The 27557-nt window shown below is 42.4% G+C and overlaps 1 protein-coding gene across 6 annotated transcripts; it reads left to right on the top strand.

Annotated features, from left to right (window-relative positions):
- The first annotated feature begins 12315 nt into the window (after nt 1–12315).
- Nucleotides 12316–27557, top strand: TMEM263 (transmembrane protein 263). 6 transcript variants are annotated; one of them, XM_086753935.1, is made up of 5 exons: nt 12316–12526; nt 14936–14997; nt 16033–16151; nt 19582–19651; nt 24841–27557. In XM_086753935.1, exons 4-5 carry the CDS (start codon nt 19588–19590, stop codon nt 25125–25127), a joined length of 351 nt encoding a protein of 116 aa, XP_086610061.1. In that variant the 5' UTR covers nt 12316–12526; nt 14936–14997; nt 16033–16151; nt 19582–19587; the 3' UTR covers nt 25128–27557. The 6 variants fall into 6 exon arrangements, 5 of the variants coding, with proteins under 5 accessions (XP_086610061.1, XP_086610052.1, XP_086610083.1 ...); XM_086753926.1 differs by having other exon boundaries at nt 12317–12526; nt 16033–16147; XM_086753942.1 differs by lacking the exon at nt 12316–12526 and having other exon boundaries at nt 14974–14997; nt 16037–16147.

The raw sequence follows: 27557 nt of genomic DNA, 5'->3' as shown, positions 1-27557 counted from the left end.
CAGAACACATGGATGTTAATGCCTCTTGCAGGGATTTACCATACATGAGACTGTGATATATTTTTTACTGCTCTGTCTTGCTCATTTACTCATGAAATACTGGAGTTTTCCAAACATGATGCTCCACTCAGAGACTAAATCCTTAGCTGGTAGAAAATGGGATAACGCAGCTAATTCCCTCTGCAGCTATACTGATTTGCACCAGCTGCAGATCAGCCCTCTTACATTACCTAGGCACAGAGCAGAGCTGCTTTAATTCTTCATTCTTGTTTGACTTCAATTTCAAAAATAAAACTGTCTTACAAAGTGCATGTTTACAAATGAGTCAAAGCCCAGTACACTGAAACTATTTAATTGTAAGCAAGTTAGATCAGCTTTCTTGCAATAAGAGCTTCTGATACTGGTGTCTCTTTCTTGTGCGGGCTTAAAACTTTACTTGCAAAATCTCCTTGTATTCCTTTGAACTCCCTTGGGAGATTAAAAAAAAAAAATACTCCAGTTAACACTCCCTCATTTCATTTTTAAAGGTCATGTTTAGAGCTGGCAGTTGTTATAGGAGCTGTCCTCTGTAAAGAAAAGTCTTAACTAGCCAGGCACAGACTTAACCTCACCATCGAAAAACTAACATTGTCACTAGGATATGGAGAAACCATGGTGAAGAACTAGCAACAGCTAGACCACGGCAGAATGAGCAGTCGGCATCTGCTCGGTGGGCCTTTATCATGCAGTGTTGTATGTACGATTCAAAATGCACAGAACGATTGTTGAAATGATGTAGACAAATTGACTCAAATTAGTTTAGCATGGGCCATGCAAAGTTTAAGCTTGTTGAGCCCAGACACATAGCAACAGCCGTCGCGCTTTGGAAGACCGCGGCTTCGAAGCACTAGCAGAAAAGCGGTATTCCAGCCCACTGTCGCAGGGTTTGCTTTTGTGCCTGCTTGCCTCTTTTCTTTAATTCTGCCTGGCTCTAGAAAGTCTTGGCAGAAGCGATCCCTGCTGAAGACTACACTGGCACCGATAATTTTATAGGAATACTTGTGAGCATGAGCTTTAATGTCATTTTATACTTCCTTAATCTTTTGACTGTTACTTAATGACAAACAAATCCCCAAAGAACTGGAGGGGAGAGGGAAGATTAAAAGGATTTTGAGATTGTGTTCTCTGCTTTCAGTCAAACTGTCCCAAATCCTGCCAACACAATTCTCCAGTGCCCTGTGACACCCCTCCCCAGACCACCAGGAGTGAGTTTCTTATTGTATTTACAGTAATCTAATTACAACAGTTCTTCAATTCACAGCCAGCTTTGGTATACAGACTTTAGCAAGAACCCTCCTCTCAGTGCAGATTGCAAACTTTAATCTTTTAAACTAACACACGCACAGAACCCCCCCCCAAAAGTTCTGAAATGCCTGTGTAAGCTACTAAGACGTGTTCCCCCTCCCACACCCGCCAGCGCTTGTCTCATCTTTTTGTTAAGTTTTCCTTTGTGCTAATTTACCGCCTAAAGGTAATGCGAGAGTTCCTAAGATAATGTTCTGTAAAATGATGGTAAAACAAGCTTGCCTGCCAGAAAATTTATTTTAAAAAATACAATTTTCTAAATAATTCTCCTGGTTTTTTTTTAAATCTCTCTTTATTTCTGTACTTGAAGAAGCAGCTATGTAGAGGAAATAAGACTGAACATTTTACTTAAAAATAAAATACAGCCTCAGCTTAAAATTGTCATTGCCCAAAATAATTTGACGCAAATCTTAAAGCTGATAAACCTTATTTATAAGATGACAAAAGTAGACAGTTTGTACATAATAAAAATGTCAAGAAAATGAAGATGGAAATTATTGTTTTAAATGAAGCAAAATATAAAACAAAAGTAGAATCCGCAATGAATTAGCAAATCTGGACATTCTTAGTGTGTCATTGCAGCCATCTAGCTATATACACAAGTATTGCAGTATTCAGTTTCATTTCTGTCACAGGTTTTCCACTTAAAGCTTTTACAGTAATACTGGCTTTACCAATACACAGTTTCTGGAAGTTTGAGGGAGTTTTCCTTTTCCTCCAGTCTGACATGTGACTCTCTGAGCTGTGATCACACAAAGTCTAATCACTAAAGTTAATAAAACTCACTAAAGTTAATACAATCATAACTCCCAAAGACATCAGGAATAATTTAGGTCCAATATTACTATAAAACTTAGGTTTCTCCCGTTACCGTGTCGTTTAGATGGTGTACAGAAGGCAGAAATACATGCATACTCATAGCTCATTTACAAGTCCTTCAAATCCTCAGTTTGGCCTTTGCTATCCGTTTGGTTGGTTTCTGTGAGGCTCATCAGTCATTTTGCTTTCAAGTACGTACCTCGAAAGCAATTCTTTGTCAAGTCAGAATTATTTTAATACTTCATTCTTCCTGTTGGGATTCATTGCTATGCAAGCTGAAATGAGCTGGACTGTCAAACCTTAGCTATTTCCTACTATTTTCTGTGAACCTTGAAAAACTGGCAACATAGTAGTGTCTTTCCTGGTCTCGCATTCACTCTTGAAAAAACTACTTTAATGCACCTTTGTGCTGTTTTCCTCTGAGTAAACTGGCTGTGGTAATACTCAATAAATGAAGCAATTATTCCGTTTGTAAAATCTTTCGGTTTCTAGATAATGTGTATGCTCTGCTCAATCCAAAGAACTCAGAATAATGAAATGGCTTTGAAAAGGTCGTATGAAAGAGTAAGAGACAGCAGCTGCTTGGAAACCTCCCAACTTTCATCAAAGTGTTTTGGAAATGACAGATTGTAAGTAGTAGTTTATTTCTGTGAGATCTAATTGAAATTTTAATCTCTGGGATAATATATCTAATCCTCCCAGCCCAGTAATTTATCAGAGGTTGGACAGTGTACAAGAAATACTTCCACCCTTATAAAAACAAAGTTCTTTACCAAATTGGGAGATATTCTCATGTGTGGGATTCAGGCTCCCCTAATAAAGGGAAAACATTGTGTTGCTGCAAAAGGTGCAGAGCAGGGAAGCCTGAAGTGTACGAATGCCATCTGCTGGCTTGATTCAAAAATATGACCCTCCAGCAACCGCTGCCGCTATCTTTGAAGATGGATGTGGAGGGCCAGATCTCATTTCACATACTGGCACGAGCCAGTCGCATTATCCCATTTCTAAACTCATGTCAATAGAAGAAGAATCAAGCCGAGATGATACAAGCCAAATCTGCCTTAATGTGTATGTCTGTGCTTGAGCATTGGGTTTGTTTAATGCTTTATGTCATCAGGGCTTGGTTAGAATAGGAATAAAAGACACCTGTGCTTGCAGTTTTGCTGAGTATCATGTTTAGATGTACAAATCCTCATGCAAGTTTATACCCATTAGACTACTGTTTTATTGTTTTCCATGCAATGCCGCACGGAAAGGGTTCTGCAGAGCAAAGCCAGCTTTAGCCCACCTGATTTCATCTCTCTGGGTTCATAACCAGCTTTCCTTTTCACGGTAACAATCTGGCTTGCTCCACAAGGGAGTCTGGAGATAAGCAGCTGCCCAGGAGGGCCTGGAGGTGAAACACAGAGCAACCCAACCAGTCACTGAGGAACCCACACCTCTACAGGAGCTTGTAGCCTCTGTGAACTTCTCCTTAGGGGTTGAAAGTGCAAACAATAGCAAAAACTGTGTATTTCAAAATCAAACCATAGATTAGAGCCTCATCATTTGCAGGGGTTAAACCATTATGAATTTTAGAAATATTTCATGCGTACTTTAGGGTCTATCTTCTCAGCACACTCCTACAGAAACTGGTAATTCAGCCTGGAGTGTGATGCTAAAAGGCAATCTCTTCCTGAATACGGGCAAGCCCATGCCTTCTATGAGTGCTGGCAGAGACCCATAACCCATCTATCCTTAAAGTGATGGGACAAAGAATCAGGAAATAAAAACTATGTTAAGGATCCTCACCGTGGCTTGTCCTCCTCTCCAGGGCTGAACTCAAAGTCCAGGTGGAGAGGAGGATGATTCCTTGCTAGGCTCACCCCTAGGTTTTGGCAGAGTGTGGGCCCTGCTTTTCCTGAGCTGCTCACATCTGGCAGAAAATCTGGCAAGAGACAGGCCCAACCTGCTACTTAGACACTTTCCTGCTCAGACACCAAATTGAGGAAACACCAGACCACAGTTGGAGACCGTGCCCTTTATGGCAGCAGTGCAAGGCACAGACACAGACCTCCAAACTTAAAAACCAGCACATGTTGAGTGGGTTTAACGGGCTCCTGAGCTGCTAAGATTTACAGGCAACTCATTCTCTCTCCACAGCATTGCTCCAGACACCATGCGATGTCAGCACGGATGGAATAGCACTGGCCAAGATGTGTGATTTTTATCTGTATAGAGATGGGGACCGATTTGGGTGGTTTTGCTTAGAAATATTGGAGTGTTTTTAAAGAGTACGTTTGCAGTTCATAATCAAAATTGTCATATTGTCATTTTACAATCAATGACCAGTGAGAACATTCCCTGTCTACATGTTTGATTAACTCTTTTGGGTCTATGTATTAACAAGTGGCCTCATCTTCCTCACGCTCCCCGTAATGTGCAGTGAATATGATGCACTATATTTTTCCACGGATGGTCGTCCTTGTGAGGCTTTACCCATTCCACAGTTCTACTCAGAAAAATGTCTTCTTTTAAAAAAAATTTTATTCCGAATACTTCATGTTGTTCAGAAATGACCCACAGCCAAGCAAGCTGAGAAGGCTGACATTATTTAGTGCTTGAACTCTAAACCAGGGTCAGAGCTGACACGGTAGCTAGTGATGGGAAGTGGCTAATGACGGGTCAATGATTGGATATGACTAATGAAGGGAAAAGGATTGCAGAACTGCAAAGTCACCGAGTGCACTGCATGGCAGATAAAAACCCTCTAAGTCCTTGTAAGCCCAAGCCTACAGACACCTTTTTGTTCTCCCACTCCCCTTCCTGTTAACACAGCAAGAATTTCCCAACCAGCCACGGCAGTACCTTGCAAAGCTACAGCTACCACCACGGGAGTTCAGGCTCACCGCACGCACCACCTCTGACACCCAGCCTCTGTCTGCTCCGCAGGATGTCAGAGAGTTGTACTGGGATGTCCCCTAAGCAAGGACAGCAATTCCACCACCTCCTTCTAAAAAAGGAGCTCTATGTCTTCTACAGACTGCTAACTGCATTACAGGAGTGAGGAGTGCTATAAAATGCAAGTAATGGATTATACCATCATCATCCTCATCATCACTGTTATTATTTTTATTATTTTTTAAGAGAAAAAGGAATTAAAGGAAGTATAGGATTTGATTAGGAAAATGGAGAGAATGAAGGAAACCTCAGTTCACATAGAGAAAAAGGGTAGACAATCATTGTGCAGAATTTAGATCTAGTTGTGTACAGGATTGTATCTGACAGCGTTAAGAGGGCTGGGTCCAGGGTTTGTGAAAATACATGGCTTCCTTTACTTTTGAATGTTCCTTTTATCCCCTCAATATGCCAACTATAGGTATGGAGCGATCAGGCAGAGCTCAGGCACAGCATTAGAAAGTCATAAAATATTCACTTCTTAGCAGTGTCAATATTATCTTACTTCTTATTTGAAGCAGGACATTTGTAGTTCAGAATTGAAATGAAGGTACTTTTTCTGAGTATTCCCACACCTGTTTTACAACTCTTTTTGTTTTGTATTTGTCTTTTCATTTGTAGGAATAAACATGATAACAGCAAGAAGAGTCTCTGGCACATCACTACTGCGATATGCACAACTTGAGGACCAGTGACAATCTGCTGGCTCTCCTGGTTACCAGCTAGCAATGATCAGACCATTTATTAGACCTTAAGACAGATCATGGAGTGTTTTATTGTTATGCTCTCCACCTCTGGAAAGTACCAGGAGAACATGAAAGCACTTGGTTATCTCTAACGGGGTAATTAAAAGCTGTAACAAAGTATGGGGATACCCACCTGATTCTCCAAATGCTCGGGTGTCTCATCAGTCCACTGGGGAGAATAAGGAAGCAGAGCAGAGGGCTGAATGTGTAATTAAACTGATGGAAGGTAAGTACTCAGCTCTGCAGAGGCCACCTGGGAGACAAGAGCAAGGAAAGAGGCGCTCAGTACCCTTCCAGGCTTGGGTTTTATCTTCGCTTTGCAACCTCAAAAACATGGAAGGACTTCTTGCTGTGTAGGTCTGTAAATGTGATAATGTTTTATTTTGCAACAAGAACGGAGGTACGGTAGAGATAGGCTTGAAGTGACTTCATGCTTAGCACAGCCTGTTATTTTAAATGTCAGTCTCTTGGGGGAGGTTCCCATGCCAACAATTTTCCCCAGAGGTTAGACACTATGAAAGTGGGTGAACACACACCCAACTTGTAACTCAACCTTCCACCTTTGTAAAACAGAGCAAAAAGCTTAGGAAAGCGCACTAATAAGTAGAGCTCACAGCTGGGAAACAGCAAGAAGGACACTTTATTTAAAACTGGATAAAATCCCAAACTGTCACAAAAAAGTTGCTGCACTTGTCTGCAGCACGCCACACCTAGGAGACTAAACAGCAGTATTATAATCTGTAACTATTTATTCAAGGCAGGGATCTGACCTTTCCAGGTGCATTTGCTTCAGCAAACTTTGCTCGTGCTATTGATGACTGCTCATGTTCATAAGACTTGCGAGACTGGAACATCAAATAATTGCTGATAATATAAAGAAAGTGTGGTAGGAGGAACAATATTGTTTCTTATTATGTGATTATCTTTTCTTTTCTTTAAGACTCTGAGAAATCACTTCAATTATTTTGATCATTTTCCTGTCAAAAGTACGTTTTTTCATTGGCCGCTGCACTTTCCACAGATGTTAAGATTTTCTGTGATCTTTGCAACAATTCTTAATGAATAGATTAAACTGGGTACTATAGTTCTACCAAATAATGTTATTGTAATTATTTTGTTCCAGGTTTGTTAACCTCCACCCAATCATTCTCTCAGTTGTACTGTGGAAATGCCACCCTGCGGATTGAGCAATAGATCCAGACCGCTTCAGGGGCTGGGTGGCTTCAGTCTTGTCACTTGACCCCAAAATGACACCGTGTCCTGACCTATAAAATGAGGATAATAGAATTTGTTCACCTTTGTAAACACCAGTGCAACATATGGTTGAATAGCAGTATGTAAATTTAAAATCTTAATTAAACTGAGGCAGAGCGCCAAGTAATCACAAAGCATACGCTACTGGAAACAAGCTCGTTAATAGTTCTGCTGCTGGAACCAGTTTTTTAATGGCTCAGTAATGAGCTGACAGGACAATCTGCAAAACTACAGTTCTTGATAATTTTTTAAAAGTATATAATTACATTTTGATAATGGCTTGAACCTGTGTGTGCACGTGTAACAGAAAAGATACCTCCAAGCAGTTAACAGCCTAAGACTTAAAATCTGCTCTCATTTATTCCCAGTTTGTATTGGTATAATATACCAATTTGTATTGGTATAACTCCACAGCCAGTTCTGTTACAGAAAAGAATGAGGAAACTCTGGCTTTTCTGCTGGTACCCAGCACTGTAGTGGAATTCAGCGTATATTTGATCGGTTACTTTCTGAACCACCAACCAAAAACGTTGTACAACCAATGCATGTCTCTGACTTTCTGCCCTTGCATGCTACAGTCACCCAGTACTCCTAGCAGACAGACAGTTTCGTTTTCTACGAGGTGAGATGCATCTGCAGGTAAGGTATCACACTTAATTAAGCACGTCTCTTCATATGCAATGAAGACATGATATACGTTTGAGTGGAGTACGCTGCTTTTTTATTCCAACCTGGTTTTGTTAGTAAGATAACGTCAGCCAGCGGCTTCACTACCAACAAATGTTGGATATTAATCTCCCTCCCTCCTTTCCCTCCTTCCTTCCAGCACACTATTTATCACAGGTTATAGTAGATAACCTATAACACAGGTTATCTACTCAGGGAACCCATTTTCAAGCCTCAAGGTAGAATTATATTTCTAATTTGCATAAGCACAGTTCTTGTCTAATCTTTCTCCACTGTTATACCACAGACGCGTATCTGTGATAGGGATGTATTCACATCTATGGCAAACAAGTTAGGAGATGGCGCCCCATAAGATCCAGCTCTGGCCTTCACCTTTGGCTCCTCAACTTCATTACCTCTAGGAATGAACCAAATTAAACAGCACATGCAGAATCTCATGTGCTTTCTCATTCACGTCTCCTGTTGAGCAAACAGTCCAGCTGGAGTTTGCTGTCCAGTCACATGTCTATAGACTTCACCAGACTTAAGAGACTGATGCTCTCCCCACAGCTTCGACTTTTCACAGTGGCCACCTACAACAGGAAAAATGAAACTGCAAGGCCTAGGAGTGTGTCAGGAGACACACATCACATTTCAAATTAAGTTCTGTACTGAAAGAGAACAACTCCTTTCAGGGCTGTTTCCTAGGTCTGCACTGAATCCGAGACAGTGAAACTCCAAGCCCGGCTGCAGTTCCCTACAGCTCCTCCAGCAGTAGAAGTAACCACAGTCATCATAATGGAATGCAAAATGTACACATTTTGACCTTAGTTCAATTATTTTCTGCATCTGTAATTATAGTGCATTCACAGAGAAAAATCTAAAAACCTATAATCTAAATGAAGGAACCACTCCTCCATGGGGAAGATGGACTGTATTTTTTCCATTTTAAAATTGTTACGAAGATGCTTATATACTGTTTCCAGTGAAAGAAGGTTATTTATTTCTCATGAAGGCTAAATAATACTGAAGAAGTCTTTACTGAATATACCAACAGTGGACCATCTTTGAGACTATTTACGAAGGAAACATTCAATGTATAAAAAATGAAATAAAAGCAAAAATAGTCACAGTGACAACATCTCTGCAATGAAACTTTTCCTCGGCTTCAACATTGGTTTAGCAAAGTAACAGGGACACCACTCATTTGTTTTCTGTTGTTTGCAGAGACATCAGTCTGAAGTAATTTCAGTGATTACACCTGCCAGTGAGACTCTGCCACCAATGGCTGTGGTTTTACGAGGAAGTTGGCTCTTTCCGTTTGCTCGGCAAAATACCTCACCAACCCAAGTCCTTCTCTGCCATCCTAAGTCTTTTAGAGTTTGAAAAAGAAGATATTTTAATAACTGCAATGCCTTTAATTTTCAGTTACTAGGAGACAAAATATTATTCAGTGCTTCATGCTGTAAAGTTTTGGGTGATTGATTAACTTTATTACGGAGAAAATATTCAAGCAGCAACTCTTTCTTCTGCTACCAGAAACATGAAGCTACAGGTCTTGCATCTGAAGCAGAGCACTGCATGGAAAGAAAGCACTGCGTACGCCTGGGCCCTAGGGCAAGGGATGAACAGCAGCTCTAAGAAAATCTCCTTATCTCAAACATCAAAAAGAAGGTAACAGTGGCATGCATAACCTGTTAGTACCTGGGAGGTAAATGCTGTAGGAGTTCGGAGAGTCGCTGACCTGTCCTCCCAGGTGGAAATCAAGATCCCAGAGTCGGACTCCTGTGTATGTGCATTATCTCCAAAGAAGAGGAGCCACATATGCATCCTGTGTGCCTCCCACCTCCTGAAAGATCCCAAGGCACGCTCCCGACCAGAGACCGCCCTCAGTTTTTCACTTGGATTCTCCCGCGTTCATGCTTTCACCCATTCAGTGCCAAACTAAAGAACATGGCTGGTATTTGTTCAGCGGATCAGGAATGCCCTGTCCCTGTATCAGCCAGCTCCTCTGAGGCCTGTACAGCGCTGCTCTGACAGGTCACATTGACGCTCTTGCAACTGTCCAGCGACATCTGACTCGATCTGCATGCTCTGAAGAAGACAGATCTCGTTCACCCTTATCTCACACCTGCGTTATGTCCCTCTGTGCTAATCCAGAGGTAAACTGCTGAAGCTGGGGCTGGTAAAGAGCCCATAAAAAGGCCTCTTCAGACAGATCTCTGTGGAAACAGGGCACTGGTTTATATTTTCCATGTAGAAACTGACTTCACAGAGCAACTAATTATTTTGGAGGACTCCAGGAAAGATTATCCTCTCCACACGCCTCTGTAGAGAGGAGGGTGGAGCAGGAGGGCAGCAGTCAAGCATGAAGCCCAGCAGCGGAAGAGGGGTGGCCTATGCAACTTTTTTTTTTTTTTATCTTGTGTAGCATTTCAGGGAGTATTTAGCATTCCTGTGCTGCTGAGAGGAGTTCTGTTTCTCAACTCACATTTGAAGTACCTGGGACATCTCTCGCTCCCTTGGTGACCCAATGCTTCCTTGTCTAACAAACTGTAAAGTCTCTGTTCATCCCCAAGGGTCCTCAGAGATGCACATGGAGAGGTGACAAAGATGGGAGTGAGCGCCAGAAAACCTTTCCCCAACAATCCATGTTGGTGTAGTTACCTAGAAAGCTATGCCCTTCAACCAGCACGACCACAACTTTTATTCCTTAGAGGCTGCATGTGAATAGCTCCACTCGCTCAGACAATAGCTGCGATAGAGGGTGCAATGTAAACACTGCTGAAGGTAAACCCAGATCCTTTAGATTAGCATGGCGGCTTCACACCACATGAAGCGAGGTTCTCCTCGCAGGACGGTGCTGCTCCTTGCTGCGGGGAGCTTCTGCAGCCTCCATGGCCAGGGCACCCCAAGGCTGCGTCCATTCCCCCTGACCTCTCGGCTGAAGCCAGGGCACCCCAAGGCCGCATCCATTCACCCTGACCTCTCGGCTGAGGTGCAGCCCTGCCCAACCGAGCGCCGCCAGCCAAACTCCCTCACCCCAGCGGCATCTCGGTCAGTGATGCCAGCGCTGTGCTCCCTCTCTTGGCCTCTGCCCTCCCACTACCGGGCACCTTCCTCCACTTCGGTGCCAGGCCCCGCAGCCACGGAGGCCCCGCTCAGCGCAGGACTCCCACAGGCCGGGCCCTGCGTGTCCGGGCCTGCTCCGGGGAGGAAGGTGCCCGCGAACTGTGAGCGCCATGAGGGTCGTGCCGAGGCCCGCGTAGGCCCTCGGGGGCGGCCCAGCGCCTCCGACTGGGACGTGTGGCGCCGGACGAGGAGGAGGAGGAGGAGGAGGAGGAGGAGGAGGAGGAGGAGGAGGAGGAGGCGCGGGACGCCTCCGGGCCCCCCCCACGAGCAGCCCCGGGGCGGGAAGGGGGCGGGAGCGGCGGCGCCTGCGCGCCCCCCGGCCGCCGAGGGGGCCGCGCCGCGCCGGGCGCTGGGGCGGGGTCTGCGGACGCCGACGGGGCGGGAGGCGGCGGGCGCCACGTCGGCAGCGGGGAAAGGCGGAGGAGTAAAGTGCGGGGGAGCCCAGCCGAGCCGAGCCGAGCCCGCTGTGCGGTGAGTGTTGAGCGGTCGCCCTGGCCCCGTGGTGCCGTTGGCCGGGGAGCCGGGCGGGCAGGCAGGCAGGCAGGCAGCCGCTGAGCGCACCTCCTGGCTTCCTTCTTTTCATCGCCGCGGAGGAAGGGAAACTTCTGGGCAAGGAGGCGGGAGGGGACCCGGCGGAGCCGCCGGCGGGAGAGGCGAGCCTGGGGAAGCGGAGCTGCCGTCTGCGCCTTCCGCCGCGCCGGCGGCCCGGGCCGCCCGCCTTTGTGCTTCCTGCCGAGGCACCGGAGGGGCGTGAGGGAGGGCGGGAGGACCGGGCCGGCCGTAGCGACTCCGCCGCGGCCTTGGCTGCCACGTCAGTGTCGCCGCCCTGCGCCGAGGTGCGCGGCGGTGTCCGCGGCCGGCCCGGCGGGGAGGGGGGCGGCCGGGGGTCTGTCGCTGCCGAGCTCCGCCGGGAAGGCAGGTAGCAGCGAGGGGAGGGCTGGGCGGGGGCTTGGCCCGCCCTACGAGGGGAGTGTGGAGGGGACCTCGACGGGCCGGAGTCGGCGCCTCCTCGAGTGCGGGCCCGGGTCCGGGCTCGGGCTGGGGCTGGGGCTGGGGGCGGCTGCCGCCTCCCGCCGCTGCCGCCTCCCCGCCGCCCCGAGAGGGCAGCCGAGGGAGCCGTGCCCGCCGTGGCCTCACTCGTGGCTGGTCCTGTGCTCCCCCGGGACCTCCTCCGTGCCAGGAGAAGCCTTGTTTCGGGTTTTCTCTTTTTCTTGCTAAACTTCGCTGCACCGGGATGTTTCCTGTAGTAACCTGCTCTTTATCTCATTCGTTTCTCTCAAGTCCAACTCGATGCAGCAGAATCCGGAAGATTTTTTTTTTTTTTCGTAAACTGTTTGGGAGCAGCTTAGCTTTCTGCATGCACCTCGCCTAGGCATTAATGTGGTGTGGCTTGAAAATAAATGCCAGTTATTTTAGCCGTGCAGCTGGTTCTGGTCATTGTGTGAAGCTCGTAGACAGCCTCTGCGGATGCAACTAAATGCTTCCTTCTGCTCGTTTAATGGGGCTGAAAATGAGAACTCTGAATCAGGATGTCACTCCATAAGGAGCATAAATACCAAGTGCACGTAGCCTGCTTCAGTGCCTCCGGAGCATTGCTTCAGGCAGCGTGTTTCTGTATAACTGGAAGGGTGCGTACAAGGTAACTTAATTTAGTACACAAATACTGGTTTGTATATACATCAATTTTAAGACTACTCAGTAAATACTATCCAAACTTTTTTTTTTTTTAAGCTTTCTGTTAAGCTGTGGTTAAACATTCAGTAGAGTTGGTGTTGCCTCCTCAGTATAGAAATGGACTGTGTGGCAAAAGCGCAAACTGAAAGGTGGTCCTTGTCCGGCAAGTGAACAGGTCTAAATGTCAGACAGGAGCCAACAAAGAGGTGGTGGACGCTAGGGAAAAAGTTAATTATTTCATTAGCAGGGGTGGCAAGGAAGTTCAGCAGCTGCTTTATCCCTCTGGCTGTTAGGCACCATCAGGATTTGTCTTTGTAGGCCTCGTGGAAAAGGAGAGTTGAGGCAGGTGCAGAGCTCAGGCAGTTGGGAAAGCATTAGAAGAAATGGGGAAGGCTTTGGAAAGCTGAGCTAGCAAGAGGCTGACAGGACTGGTGAAATGGAGCAAACCCTTGGTGTTTCTGAAGCTGTGCCTTGTGCCTTACTGGAATTTACCATTTAATTTCTAAAAACCAGTTTTGGTTTTTAGACTAGAAAAGCAGAATTCGGGTTCCTGTTGCCTTTGATTTGGTATCTTGCAAATCCTTGCTTCGGAGAAAATGTGATTGCTCACATCAGGTGTTCCACAGAGCCTCTTCTGCAGTCTGATCTGTACTTTACTTGAGGGTGATGGAGAAATACTGGGTTCTCTTACAGGCCGATACGATGTTGTAGTGTCCCAGGCAGAGTTAAGGGTAGGGTGTTGTTTTGTTTTTGGTTTTTTATTTTTCTTAATTTCGGGAGATATGTTTCCTTTTTTGCCTTTAATTGTGGCGTGTGTCTGGTTTTTTTTAACACAGATAGGTTGCATTATCTTCCCAGTGGTGTGCTGAACCCTGCAGGCTGTGAGCCTGTTGTTTGTATTTCTTATGGCACACTCAGATATCTTTTGGGAGGGGTCGTAGCCCATCCTGCTACAGGCTTAAAAGTAATCTGTACTTCACACTTGAAAACTTCTGATCAATTTGCTGTAGTCTTTCCCTGAAACTTTTGTCTTTTTTCCTCTGAAATGAGCATACTTGCTTCCAAGCCAGTCCTGCTTTGTATATAAATCTGAATTTTGAAACTTGGCTTTTAAACAGAAGGCTTGTTGAAATGTCAGCTATGCTCTTGGTTTTAGCTACACGCTTTCTATGTGCCTGGATTTGTTTTTTTTTATTTCAGCGCTGTTAGCATCGACTCTTTCTTCTTGCAGAAGCTCAGTCAACGGTCTTCCTTGCATTAACGAACTGAAAACACATTTCCCTGTTGGCTGTGCTCGGAAGGTTATGTTGAGAGAGCTAACAGCACTGAGCACTCTTACTCCTAAAATGTTACAAACCCTAATCCAGAGCATAAAGCAGGGAAACTAATAGTCACTTGTGCAGCTTGAAGCAGTACCCTGAAGAGCAGCCATAGGTGGGATTACCTTTGTGGCTTCGTGCTTATTTCTTTGTTTAATTTGGAGAGCAGAGCACTGTTACTCTTTCTAAAATGTGTTTAAGTATCATCCCTAAAAATATTATTTTTTTCGTGTATACGAAGGACATTAAGTTCTTTTTGGAATCCGCTGCAGCTGCTGAAAGAGGGGAAGGAGAGCCATGCATGTGGCAAGGGTTGTTTTGTTTTCCATCAGCTCTGTAGCCAAGCTTTCTAACTGCATAGCTGGTGGGCAGAAGGAAGATATTTTTTTTTTGTCGTGGAATAAGATGAGGTGATCAGTTTGTTTGCAGTTCTGTCAGGTGAACAGTTCCAGTGCTGTCTGCTGCTGCAGCTTTCTGGAGCAGTGTTATGCTGCCAACTGAAATTGGCGCTGTCCTTGGGTAGTTTTGTTGCTGCCCGCAAATATCTGAGTAGTGGCATTGAAGCAAGCCAGTTTTTGCTGGCTGCTGCTTGGGCCAGGTTTGCTGTGCTGAAACAGTAGGGCTTTTTGTCAGTAAACTTAGAAAGACATCAAGAGCATCATCTGAAGCTCAGGAAGTTGCACACACATCTGTAATGGTTCGAGGCCACTTCTAAATGGAAGGCTAAAATTTTACACAAATTGCTGTCCAAGAACTGCAGACTTGTTAAGGAGAGGTGGTGTTTTATCATTAATTACCATGCTTTGTAGTAATCCTCATGGCAGCATATGGAGCAAGTAAAATAATCTCCGTTGCTAAGAACACAGAGGGAATTGGTGTTTTGGTGAGATAAATTTCAAAATTTTGGCATCTTAAGGCTGTGCTGAGTGTGGTTCTCCCCTACTGTGAGGCTTTGTATTTATGATTCCCACCATACTCCCATGGCAGGTATGTGACAATAGCATTGTCCCGTAAGATGTCATTAACTTTCTACTTTTCTCATAGGTGTATGCAGAATATTTTGGTGGAAACAACTAACTAGACGCCTTCACGAAGGAATACATTTGGTGAGAAAATTTTATTTTCATCAGCTTTGATATGAATCTACATGTGGCTATACCTTTGCCTCCAGAGCTTCCTGGCGCTTTCATTCAGGGTCCTGTAACAGTGTTAATGTTATAAATAGCCCTTGAATTAAAAATCCTCTTCTAAACCACTTCTGCCTTTACAACTGTGTAAAACCTTGAAGCTTCCTGTGTATTTCATATTTGACTATATGAAAGTGTGTTTTCTTCTTTAAAACCAGTTGAAAGTGACTTCCATTTTTAATTTTTATTATATTTTGTATGAAAGTTGATACATAATATGTTGTTAAAAAGGATGAGACATTATCCCTTATCTCTTGAATGACTAGTACCCTCATAAGTGCACAGAAAAAAAAAAAAAACCACCTGTAAGTAGTTTACATGTGTCCCTATTTGAAATCTCTTAAGATGTGGGTTTGCTTCCACTTCTTACCATAAGAAAATACAAACCTTATGTATTCACCTGCATGGATGAAGGAGGAGACTGGAGGGTGCCACCGATAAGCTCAATGTCTGCTTCATGAATGTCCGTATGAGTTCTGCTAGGACTCACAGAGATCTCGCCTCATTCCATGTGGTCATTTTCCCCAGTGATATAGGACACTGAATTTGGCATCACAGGATAAAAACACCAAAGAAATATCTATTTGCTTGCTTTCTTTTTCCTCCTTTTTTTTTTTTCTCCAGTCTTAGCATATTTTGAAAAAGATTCTGAAAAACATATCAGAAAAGTTCCAAGGTTCAGGCTTCTGATAAAGCTTTGCCTTGTTGCACGTGCTTGCAATACTGGTAATAATTGTAACTAATGATTCAGTGCATAGGGGACTTTGAATCTGCAGCTTCCAACTTAAGTTTCCGCAGTTCCTTAATCAATACCATGTCTGAATGGCCTAATTCTCTGAACAAAAGTCTGATCCTTGCACCTCTAGATTGGTGCCTTAGGTGTTAGCTGAGCTGTAACCTCTATTGGGTCTCATGATTTTTGTTCTCTTCTTCTTTGCGGGGACACACCTTCAGCAAGGAGGGTGAAGAAGAACCTCCCTTGGGATACGCTGCAGTCTGGTGACCAGAGTACTCCTGCAACGTGGGACATACGAGCTTGGATCTTAATAGACAAAGGAGGCATTGAACTGTGAGTGAGTGCCTTCACCTTGATGGTATTACCTAAAAGATAGTAGCTTCTGCTTTTCTAACTCAATTTTTTTAAGAAAAAAAAAATTATATTCCTGTCCTCTTGGTGGCAGATGACTTCATCCAGTCTTCAAACTAAGCAGTTATTCCAGGCCTTTGACTTCCAGTCAATAGAAATACTCACCTTAAATCTCTGGAGGGGAGCCAGGTTTAAGACATGCTCCTGTGCATAGGATTTCCTGAACAGCAGATAATGCTACACCTTGTTTTAGCACACAGGATTTTGGATCACTTTTCAGAGGCTCTTAAGGTTCCTGACATGTTATATTGGCTGCAAGGATGCATGATGCAGGCTGGAAGGTAGAGATCTTTAAAATGTTCTGCTTAAGGCCTTTGTTGGATCTCAGTCTTGATTCTGTGATTCACTTGAGAGCTTCTACAGAAAAAACAAAAGGAGCTGAATTGTGCTTTGTGAGCTCTCTTCTATACCAACTACTGTTTTGAGGCAAGTTTTGAGCCTTTTCTGACAGCAATGTGATTCTGGTTTTGCTTGCAATGATGTAGTAGAAGAACAGTGAGTAAAAACTAGCACAAGCTGGTTAGGCACATCTCTTGGAGCATCCCTGGAGTGCTTTTAGGAACCTGTAGAACCACGCACCATACGTTAGTCTTCAGCTTTCAGATCTACAGACCCCTGAAGGCTTCCCTTCTGTGTAGAACAAATTCATTCCTATGAACAGTGACTTACTTTTCCTTAGCTGCTCTTCTCAGGCCCAGGTAGTACTCCATTGGCTCTGGGGTCTGATGGCAGCAGGTTACCGATGCCTGAACTGTAGAAGATAGACCACCGTGGTCTATGTAGTTGCAAGAGACTGCAGTATTTCTGTGGATCAAAGGAGCTGTTAGTGTGTTAAATCATTGCCTGTGTAATATTCCTGCCCAACTTTTAAAAAAGTAGCAGCGTTCAAGAATTACATAACCTTGAGGTTCTGAGGAAGGTACCAGGGGAGGGCATACCTGATCTTGCCACTGTTTTTTATGTGGCGCAGTGATTTTTTACACTTTTTTTTTTTATATTTCATCACTAAACTAGAAACTCTGCTGTGAAACTCCCCTACCAATACATTGCTTTGCTTGTTTAGCTTTGCAGGAACTGCAAGCAAATCTGACAGTGGCCCAACGTAGATTATGCAGAGTTATGAAGGCATCTTTTCCCTGTGCTGTCTGCCAGTCTTACTCTGATTCTTTCTGTTGGACAGGTCTTCTCTTAATTAAATACTTGATGCCTAGTGTCAGAGAGCCTCGGTATTTCATCAGGCCTGTATGTGCTGTCAGTGCTGTGGTGTCCAATACCTCTTCAACAGTGGAAAATACTAAAACTTGTGTGCAGCCTTGTGACACTTTCTTGTGTTTTGCCATGTTCAAAACTGGTAACTTATTCCGACTCCCCTCTAAACTTGGTGATAATCCCTGACAGTATTTTGTCTTTCCTCATAAGATTAAATAACTTTTCTGAGACTCTTATGAGGAATTGTTGACAGAAACTGTTTGGAAGCTCAAACAAGCAATTGCATCTCTGTTTCTTTTGCAAGTTACATGCGGGCTAGATAGAGATATATTAGCGGAGGTCGCTATTTATAAAAATGTAATTTATCTCTTGCTTAATTAAATCTGTGTTTCCCTTGAGTCTGCTTTAAAAATATTTCAGTCACTTTTTCATTCCTTAGTTTGAAGTAAGGCTTGCTAGGTTGTGATTTTTATGGGGTGTTGGGCTTTTTTTTTTTTTTTTTTAGGACCTTCCCTAATGCAACAAACAAACAAAAAAAACCTCCTTTGAGATTCCTGATACAGTAATCATCTTAATGAGCAAACCGGCTACATGTTAAGTAGAAACACAGTTACTTCAGCTTTGTCCAGATGCTTTGATAAAATAATGTTAGGCCTGTCAGTTTCTTACAGTGTCTGCCTTCTCTTTCTTATCAGACTTGATATTTTTGTTTCAGGTTGGAAAACAGCAACAACCTACATGTAACTTCACCCAGTGAGGATTAAATTTGTGTATTTCTTCCAGGTTGCGTTAGATGAATGCAAAGAAATTGCCTACTATCTGAATCCAGTTCTTTCTCAGAACCTGATCACCCTCAGTCATTCCCTGTGATCTTTGTTTTTTGGTAGGTTTTTTTTTTCCCTTGACTTACTGACCTGGGATTAAGTAAAAGAACAAGGAATTATATAACTGATACTTTTTCAAATTGCCTCCTAGCTCTCTTGTATTTAGTCTTCCATGTTGATGTGTTGCTAGTCACTTTCCTGTTTCTTGGCTTCCCCCAAGTTTCTGGCTTTTGAGAACTACTTGTTCAGCATTGTCATCAAATCAGCCATCCTGGTGGTAGGTTTTTTGCCTGTTTTCCTGTTCAGCTTCTTGTGTAAATATACTAATGTTTTCTGAGTCGTGAACTGATACCCTTAGCGCTGATTAAGAGGACTCTTTAGCATTCAATTTAGGCTTGCTTTGCCTCTAGAGATCTATCACTTAGGGTGTGGGTGCTGTTTTTTACTGTGATGCTTTGACTTTGACTCAAACTGTGAGGGTTTTAGCTGTTGTTTTCTAGGTGAGTCTTCCCACTCTTAAGTTCTGCTTCTGCCTCCTCATCCCTTCTTCAGATCCCAGCCACTATTTTCTCACCCAGAGGAGGTACAGAGACACCTGGGCATGGCAAGAGAGGCTGGAATTCTTTTTGTGGTGGTTGGTGACTCCTGGAAGAAATTAAATTATTTAAAGGCTTGTGCATATGTGCAGGGAGAAGGGAACTAAGAGGTCACTGGCAAGAAGATGGAAGGATGCTGAGTGGTATAATGCAACTTGGGTGTTTTGTTTTTTTTTTGGTTCTTTTCCTGACCTCACTGCCTGCTAAGAAGGTAAAGCAGGATTGGCAGGAGGGCTCAAGGGAGGAGGCAGGACTTGCCAGAAAAGCACACTTTGAGGGAGGAAAGCAGGACAGAAACCTGGACTAGATATTGCTTTCTTCCCCTCCAAAGGGAAAATGTAGTAAGCAGAGCTGCTGATTTGAGCTTTCTCCTGTGCTTCCCCTCAGTGTCAGGGACTGCTACTCTAGAACTGCTCTAGAAAACAGCTTCTGGTGTAAAGAAACTTTATTTCTGAAATGTTTTCATTGGAGAGCTTGTGTAGAGTTAGAGAGTTAAAATAGTCCAGTTCTACTATCACCACACCATGTATGCAACATTGCTACAAGATAAATGGAGTGTTTTCGTTAAAATTTTTCCATCTTGTTTAGCATGAGCTGCTAGCTTATCTAGTAATGAAAAAGAAGTTTATTTTCTATGGAACTTAAACTGCGTGAATTTTTGATTAATGGATTACATTTATGCTTTGCCAGAGAAGATGTATAGCGTATGTGAATTTTTTTTTTTTAGGCAAAAATGAATCAAACGGACAAAAATCAACAGGAAGTCCCGTCATACCTTCATGAAGAACCACCAGAAGGTATGTATTGGTTTTCATAATATGAAGCAAGTTCATAGAAAGTCATCAGAAGTTCAGATCTCTCTTAAAAAAAAAAAAAAAAAATTCTGTAGGCTGAACACTTTAACTTTCATTTAAGTGACAGTAAGCAAGCCAGCCCTGGGATGAGCCTGTATTATTGTTCACTTCTGCCTTATCCTGATTACAATAAGGCCACTGAATATAACTCAGTAAACAACTGTACTGATAAATTATAGAGAAGATAGGCAGATACTGCAGGACATAATTTGCAGATTAGTTTCTAGAGATGTGAATTGGTCCAGTGGGTATTTATTTCTGCTGTTCATTATGTGAGATGGAAAGAGCCCAGCTTCGCTTTTGGACACTTGCTGAGTTCACAGTGCTTGTGATTTTTAAACAAGATGTGTTTAAAAATATATGGAACTTTATTACTACTTTTGGAGACCCTTTTCCATCATACAATTAACTGTGGTTCTGACTGTTGGCTTAATTTCATGGTTTTCTAAAACCAAACAAATACTTGACTTTATTGATGCCGTGGCATCTTGATCTCCTGAACCAAATGAATCTTAAATTGGTTATTAGGTCTGCAGAGGAAATGCAGTTGCAAATGAGCAGAGTTCCCTTCTGCTGTGGAATGGCAGGACTGTGGAGAGTCCTGTTTGCATAATATGACTGGAAACACACCAGATCAAAAGCCATTCTAGGCACACAGGTTGTCTGCGTTCTGTCTCCTCTGGCTTTAAGACCAAATCTGTTGGGTGTAGAGGTCAGTGAGTTCCGATTCCTCTCATTTCATTGCCCTTCAATTTATAATGGCCCTTTAAAGCTCTGTTTGTTGGTTGCTTTGGGTGGTTTGTTTTTTTTTTCCCTCAGCTTTTATGTGATGTTCAAGTGAAGTAAATTGTTCAGTTAAACAACATTATTATCCACTTAGTGTAGCAGAAGGGGTTGAAGTGGAATAGCTCACTCTGTTCTTAACAACTGTTAGACAGGAAACACAAGTACAAGGAGATGAGAGAGGGAAACATATTTTCGTGGCACATTGGTTCTTAAGCTCTACTGTACCAGAACAAGTTCAAGTATCTTGGTGTGAAGACAAAAATCTTCCTTTATAAGCTCTTACGGGGTTGTGAGGATCCCAGAAGCATTTCTGAAAGCAAATGTCAGGTTTGAAACTATGCCCTAAAGTGCATTATCTTCAAGTCTAATTTGTAAGGAAGTTTTTAATATTATTTTTTTTGCCTTAAAAATTGAATTGTATTTTATACATGTTAAATCTCACATATAGAAAGTGAACAGTGGTCTAACTGGTAAACTACAACCAATTCTTTCTTAAGGAAGGCAGTGAAACAAGTGGGCATTTTTTTTACCTTCCTGAAATATTCAGTAGGTTGAGCAGATTCAGAGCATAACAGCAGAGTCTGATCATCACTAGGTATTGCAAGGTTTTATTTAAAATTTGTGAGCAATTGAGACTTATTTTCTTCTGCACAGTATCTTCTTTCAGTATGACAATAACCAGTTTGAATATCAAGTCTAAATAGATGGAGAAAGTTGGTGTAGTCAGAGGGAGTAGAATGAAACAGTTTGTCTTAATGGAAACTCCATCCTTGAAGGCTTTTTCCTTTTAATTCTGTTTCATGTGCACTCTTCAAGCCTTATGAGTTTACTTAAAATGTTGAAATACCCTTGAAGAACATCCCTGTCTTATATGCCATACAGGGATTTCATACATGGTACGCTTAACACCATCATAGAAAGATGGATGTGGATGGAAGGCTACCAGTTCAATGTTGGCAAGAAGATTGTCTCTCTGAACAGGCTGCCAAAAAAAATCCTTAGAGGAAAGGCTGAATTCCAAAACCAATTTGCAGTTTTTTGTAAAGATATAAATAGTTCCAGTTTGTCCAAATCACACTCGACAAGCTTGGTGCCCAAAGGCTTTAGAGAAATGTATATGCAGAAGAAGCTGTTGTGTTTGGGCTTTCTATGAGAAGTGCTATTCTGATGCTTTGTTTTCTGCTTTGCAAGCGACACCAACCTTTGCAACCTGCGTTCGTTCAAACTCTTGTTTACTGTTGGACTCCTGTCAGCAGGAAGCTGGCTGCAAGGTAGCACAGTAGAGCCAACTCCTGAACAGGGAACTCGTGTCATTTGCTCCCTAGATTTAGGAATGATCTCTTTTTGCCTTCTTTCTCCTATTGGTTAGAAACAAAGAGACCAGGAATGCGTATCCTAGAATAGAGATAAAGTGGCAATAAAAACTCTTTATAGCTGCGGGCATTTACTAGATCTAATGGACAATGCAAACAGAACTGGCATGAGAGTGTGTCAGCCATCACCTAAAGTTGTTAATACACCAAGTCACCATCAGTATTTACACGTGTGAAATAGAGTAGCTGTTGTCAAAGGACTGGCTACATGAAGCGATGTGAGGAAAAGCATGCATGCCAAGATTACTTCTGTTTGTTTGTTTCTCTCTTGTTATTTTTAAGTTAGCTATGATGGGTCCTTTCTTGCTAACATCAGCTCTGCTTTACTGAAATCAGCTCGTAAAACTCAATGTGATAAGACTTCAGTCCCATTCACCCTGATGATGGTGATCCAGTTAGGTGGAAGTGAAGCACTTTCTGACCAAATTTTTTACAAGGTGTGTTAAGTCTGGTCACGAGAATCCTCTAATCAATAATACTTAGGTACTGGATTTTATACCAGGCTCTATATACTCCTCTCTGAGTGTGATTCTAGAAATTCTGATCTCTGTGTCCTTATGTTGGCTACGCATTTTTGCTGGAGATGTCCAGGTTGAAAGCTACTGGCCTAGAGTGAACCAGCAAGGGTATTACTTGGCTTTAAGTTAAAGGCTGTCACTTATGTTTCTAGTTTCCATGACTCTTTCTGTTATCTATATCAATTTCTTAAAATAAGAGAGACCAATGTAAGCTGGAAGCATTTTTAGTTGTGGGTTTTTTTTTTTCTCTCCCTTGAGTTACACTGTTCCTCCTTATGCCCTTTTTTTTTTTTTTTTGTGGGTCAAACTTGTAAGAAATTCTCTCATTTAGATGGCATCTTTTGTTTGAATTATTCTGGGCACACACATGAGAACTCCAACCTTCACAATTTTTAAATGAATTCTGAGTGCTGGGTCAGTCCTGGCACTATCATAATCTCATTGGAGGTGCATAGGAAGCTGTTCACTCTAGTTTTCATCTTGTAGTAGATGAGTGCTGGGAGGTGATTCTTGGAAACTGTCCTTCGAATGCGAGTTGCCAGCAGTCAGGGCGCTGCAGGCAGAGACCTGTTCTGCTGGTTCTCCTGACTTGTCGCAGAGCACTGTGTTGACAGGGGCTGGATATAGGTCTCTGGAGGATCTAGATCTGATCTTTCTTTCCCACTGCTTCTCTAGACTCATTGTCCTCTTCCAAGCATGTTCTTTCTGCTGCTGACTCCCTCACCTCTGTATTTCATGTTTATTTCTTCCCTAGCACTGCCCACTGGTTTCACTTGCTCTTTTCTTAGTTCCCCTTGTTGTTTTTCCTTAAGAAATGGAAATGTGTCTATTAAATCCCATATATTATCTACAGGTAGCTAGAAAATACAAAAAACTGTGACACACTTATGCTGCTGTCTGTCTCTTGCCATGGTTCTCTCTTAAACATTTTGAAGAAGTGTTTGGGGTTGGTGAGGAATTGACAAGAGAGGAGCTGAAAAAAATGCTTACCTATACAACATTGTTGTGAAGACCAGAGATTTCTCAAGGTTCACATTGAAAATACCTTGCAGGCAAACACGTGTTGGGGCTACTGGTTTCTAGGTGCAGTGGGTGATATTTTCTTGTGTGCTAAAATACAACATTAACATACTGTTTCATCTTCCTGTTTCTTTGAAGATTAGATGATGCTTATGCAGTAGTGGGGCGTGGAGTTGTCTTAATTCCCTTTAGAGGCAAGGCACATGTATCTCTTGAGGATTGTGAAGCCTACACTTAGAAATACAAAGTAATTACTAAACTATTGGAAGGCTAAATGCCTAATTCTGGGAGTTTGACTCTAATACTCTCTTTTATTTTGAGGCCATGTAATTGTACCATAAATAAGGAATAGGAATTGACTTACACAGCATGTAGCAAGAAACTGTGCAAAGCACCAGTTAAACATAATATTGAAAAGAAAAAAAAAAAAAACATTTACATGGTCAGTAACATGCAGGAATCCTCTGGTTTGAGATTTGAGTTCATGCATTGTATTGGGTCTTCTGCTGGGAGCCTGTCACTCTTGCTATTGGTAATGCCTTTGGGGACCACTTTTGGTATTTAATGAGCTTATTTGGCTCTTGGACTTTTAAAAATTTTTCCTCCCTTCCCTATCCAAATTACAGAAAAGGCCTTTTTGGAAGAAAATTAAATCTGTGTACGTGATGAAGAGAGGAAGTGATACAGTGAAGAGCTGGTATCAGTTTTGTCCTTCTGATGCTTCTTTTGACTCTTCTGCTTTGCTCTCTTGTTTGTAACCTTCTTTTCCTCTTTTCTGACTGCTGCACACAACCCTTGTAAACAGATCTTAAAAACGGTAATTATTAAGGAGCGAAATAACTTTGTCTGAAGGTGAATTCTTTTCAAAGAACGGCTTTTTCTTTTTTTTTTTATTTTTTTTTTTTTTAAATAAAACTTTGGCTCTGCTTCTCCAGTAAACTCTTTCCAGTCCCTCCTTAGAGATGTGAACAAGCTAGTGCTGCTGCTTTTTTTTGGGATGTGTTGTCCCCCCTCCATGGATTAACTCTGAATATTTGGAAGGGGGGAACAAGAGGGGTTTTCCCCCACACTTATAAAGTCCAGAAATGAAGCTGACTTGGCCATGAGACTTTGCAGTCTGGGAAAGAGGTGCTGCACGCAGACAGAGGACAGAAGTTTATCATGTAAGACCATCGGGGAGCTTTATGCCTGGTATTTGTAGACTCAGTATTGACTTGCGTTTTAGAAAACAGCATTGAGGTACATCTCGCTGCAGTGAAGTGTCTTGTTTTATTTGGATCAATGATAGTGTATGAGCATCCAAGAAAAGTAGCCTGCAAGGTAAGTATATGCTGTGTGCAATGGCTGTTAGGCTACAAAAGGCAATACTTAGAAACAGCTTTTCCTTTGAAAATCATAGCGCTGTGATTGACGTGATTGTTGTGTTCTCCCTTAGGTTCATTAAAAGACCACCCGCAGCAGCAGCCTGGCATGCTTTCTCGTGTGACTGGTGGGCTCTTCAGTGTCACGAAGGGAGCTGTTGGTGCCACAATCGGGGGTGTTGCTTGGATTGGAGGGAAGAGCTTGGAAATCACCAAAACAGCGGTCACATCTGTGCCTTCGATGGGAGTGGGGCTAGTCAAAGGAAGTGTTTCTGCTGTGGCTGGAGGTGTTACAGCTGTAGGATCTGCTGTTGCAAGTAAAGTGCCTTTAACAGGGAAGAAAAAGGATAAGTCTGACTAAAACCAAAACTGAGACATACTTGATTCTTCAGAATATTACATCAGTGGCATTAAAATCTGCTAAGATTTGGACCATGAGAAGCCATGTGTCTTAGACACTTTATCTTCTAAAGAGCTGTGCAAGTAACTCGATTTCATCTGAAAAGGAAAGAAGAAGCTTGGCTAGCACAGAATATGAAGATTTATTAGAGCCTAGATTGAAGCTTTGTATCTGGTGAAATGTTACACTTGATAACTATAGAAGTGAGTAAGTGTATCTGAAGGGATAATACATATTTGAATATTCATTTACTGTAAGTCTTTGCAGTTTTGGACTAAAATGTGAACATAGAAACTTGGTTATCTCTGCCATACCATCAATATGACGAGATGCCATTTACTGTTCTCAGTGGTTTCCCCATCCTCCCTCTAAGGATCCTTCAGCTGCGTAACGGCATTGTTGGGCGTACCCAAATAGTTACGGTTACGAAACTGTACTTGCAGGCAGCCTGTGAACTATCAGTGATTGCATTCTGCCAGTGCAGGCTGGAGGTGTGCAGAAATTGGAAATGAGAGTGGGAGATAGAAGGGAGAAGTTTGACAACATGGGAGAAGGGATCATAAAGAGTAAACTAACTTAATGCCTTATTAGAAAAAATATCTTTTTACCAGGTGAAGCGGTGTAAAGAACTGTCCTGTCGTCTCGGTGCAGTTCACAGAATGAGCTTTAGACTCTCTTTACGAATCCTGATATCCGAAACTTTGTCAATTTTTACCGAAAACAAGATCGCTCCATCTCAGGTGTATTTAATGATATGCATTTATCTCCTGCAAGTGAAAAAGTGTTTCTAATAAACTTCCTATAGACATTAGAAAAAATGATGGCTTAATGGAATCTGGACTGATATTTGTGGTCATCTAGCACAACTGTCTGACTTGAACAGAATTTCTTTGTGTAGCTGGAAACCACTGAAGAACTAGCAAAGCTGTTGTCTCAACTCTGATGCGCCAGGTTAGCTTCTTACTCTGTTTAAGAAAATGCAAGGAATTTTTCACTACATCTTTCTCTCATACTTTGCATTTTGATTTTTGAGTAAAATGCAATACTGTTATTTAAAACAAACAAAAAAAAAGGATGAGGCCTTAAAAAAAAAAAAAAATTAAAAAAAGAGAAACATCATCCAAGTAAATTGTATACTGACAGATTCCAAACATTGACACACCTCAAATGGGAACATCTGTAGGAACTCTGCAGCGTGTGAGGCAGAACGCACTTCTAAGACACAGCTTGAGGTTGCCTTAAAACAGAAGCTGCTGGAGATCTTTTTTTTGTGTACTGACTTTGCAAATAAGTAACCTCTTTGGAAGCCCATAGAAGGCGCTGTGAATGTTGTGTATGCAGTATTTTTTGTTCCTACAAAGAATTTCTAAGCATGTAAGCTTACTTCTTCAGTGGCTACGGTTGTACAAGAAGTATACAGAGGGAGACTTTTTAGAAATTAAAAAAAAAAAATCCAAATATATAACTTATCTAAAGCTTAGTTCTATATTCCTGGGTGTTGAAAGCATACTATGTGTAAATTATGGTACAGTAGCCACCAAGTCTCTCTGAGCCATTGGTACTTCAACTGCAGTCTGGAACAACTTTATTTGATATCAGTAATTGTTGTATGTGGTGGTAGCATGGTATTCATGAGCATGGGGATTTGCGGCAGCAGGGAGAACAAAACCCCAGCAAATGGAATTATCTGCTCCTTTTTTTAGATGCATCAGCTGCTTAGCTCCATTCTGCTGCAAGGGTGTAGTAGAGGTAAGTTTCTGCAACAAATGGAAGACGTTAACTGTTTTTATAGTCAAAAGCTAGTCGCATAGAATACAGGGTAGTTCAAGGATACCTGTTAGTTAAAGACATGAGCTAGCTTGGATATCAGAGGCAATATACCTGCAGCAAATAATTTAGTATGGTCTGCTCCCTCACAGTTTCCAGTGTAGATGTATCCCCAGAGTGCTACCACTGATCTCGTGAGTCACCTGTTTGGAGCATAGTGATATTTGTGACACTCAACCAGACTGCCTAATTGTTTTCAGAAAACAATGTTAAACTGGTCATAGCCCTTTTTTTTTTTTTTTTTTTTTTTTTTTATTACATTCTCTTAATTTTTCTACTATGAAACTTGCTGCAAAACAAATGTGGTCTGAGATAAGCAATGTTAGATCTGTAAAGAGCTGCCAACACTTCATTATGTTTTGTTCTTAACTTATCCTGTAGTTATTACTTCTGAATCTTGTAACTGAAACACTTGAACATGGCATATGGTTTTAGTTTTCAAAAAGAGCTTTGTCCTTTATCCTGCATATTTTCCATTCACTTACAAAACTTGCTTCATCTTAAAAACTTGTGCTGATTCTGTCCTGACACTTGTGAAACATTAAATTGTTGCTGTTTCAGACA

Source organism: Chlamydotis macqueenii, chromosome 1 (assembly GCF_036417535.1).
Source record: "Chlamydotis macqueenii isolate bChlMac1 chromosome 1, bChlMac1.mat, whole genome shotgun sequence".
NCBI classification, from domain to species: Eukaryota; Metazoa; Chordata; class Aves; order Otidiformes; family Otididae; genus Chlamydotis; species Chlamydotis macqueenii.
This window is presented reverse-complemented; position numbering and strand designations above follow the sequence as displayed.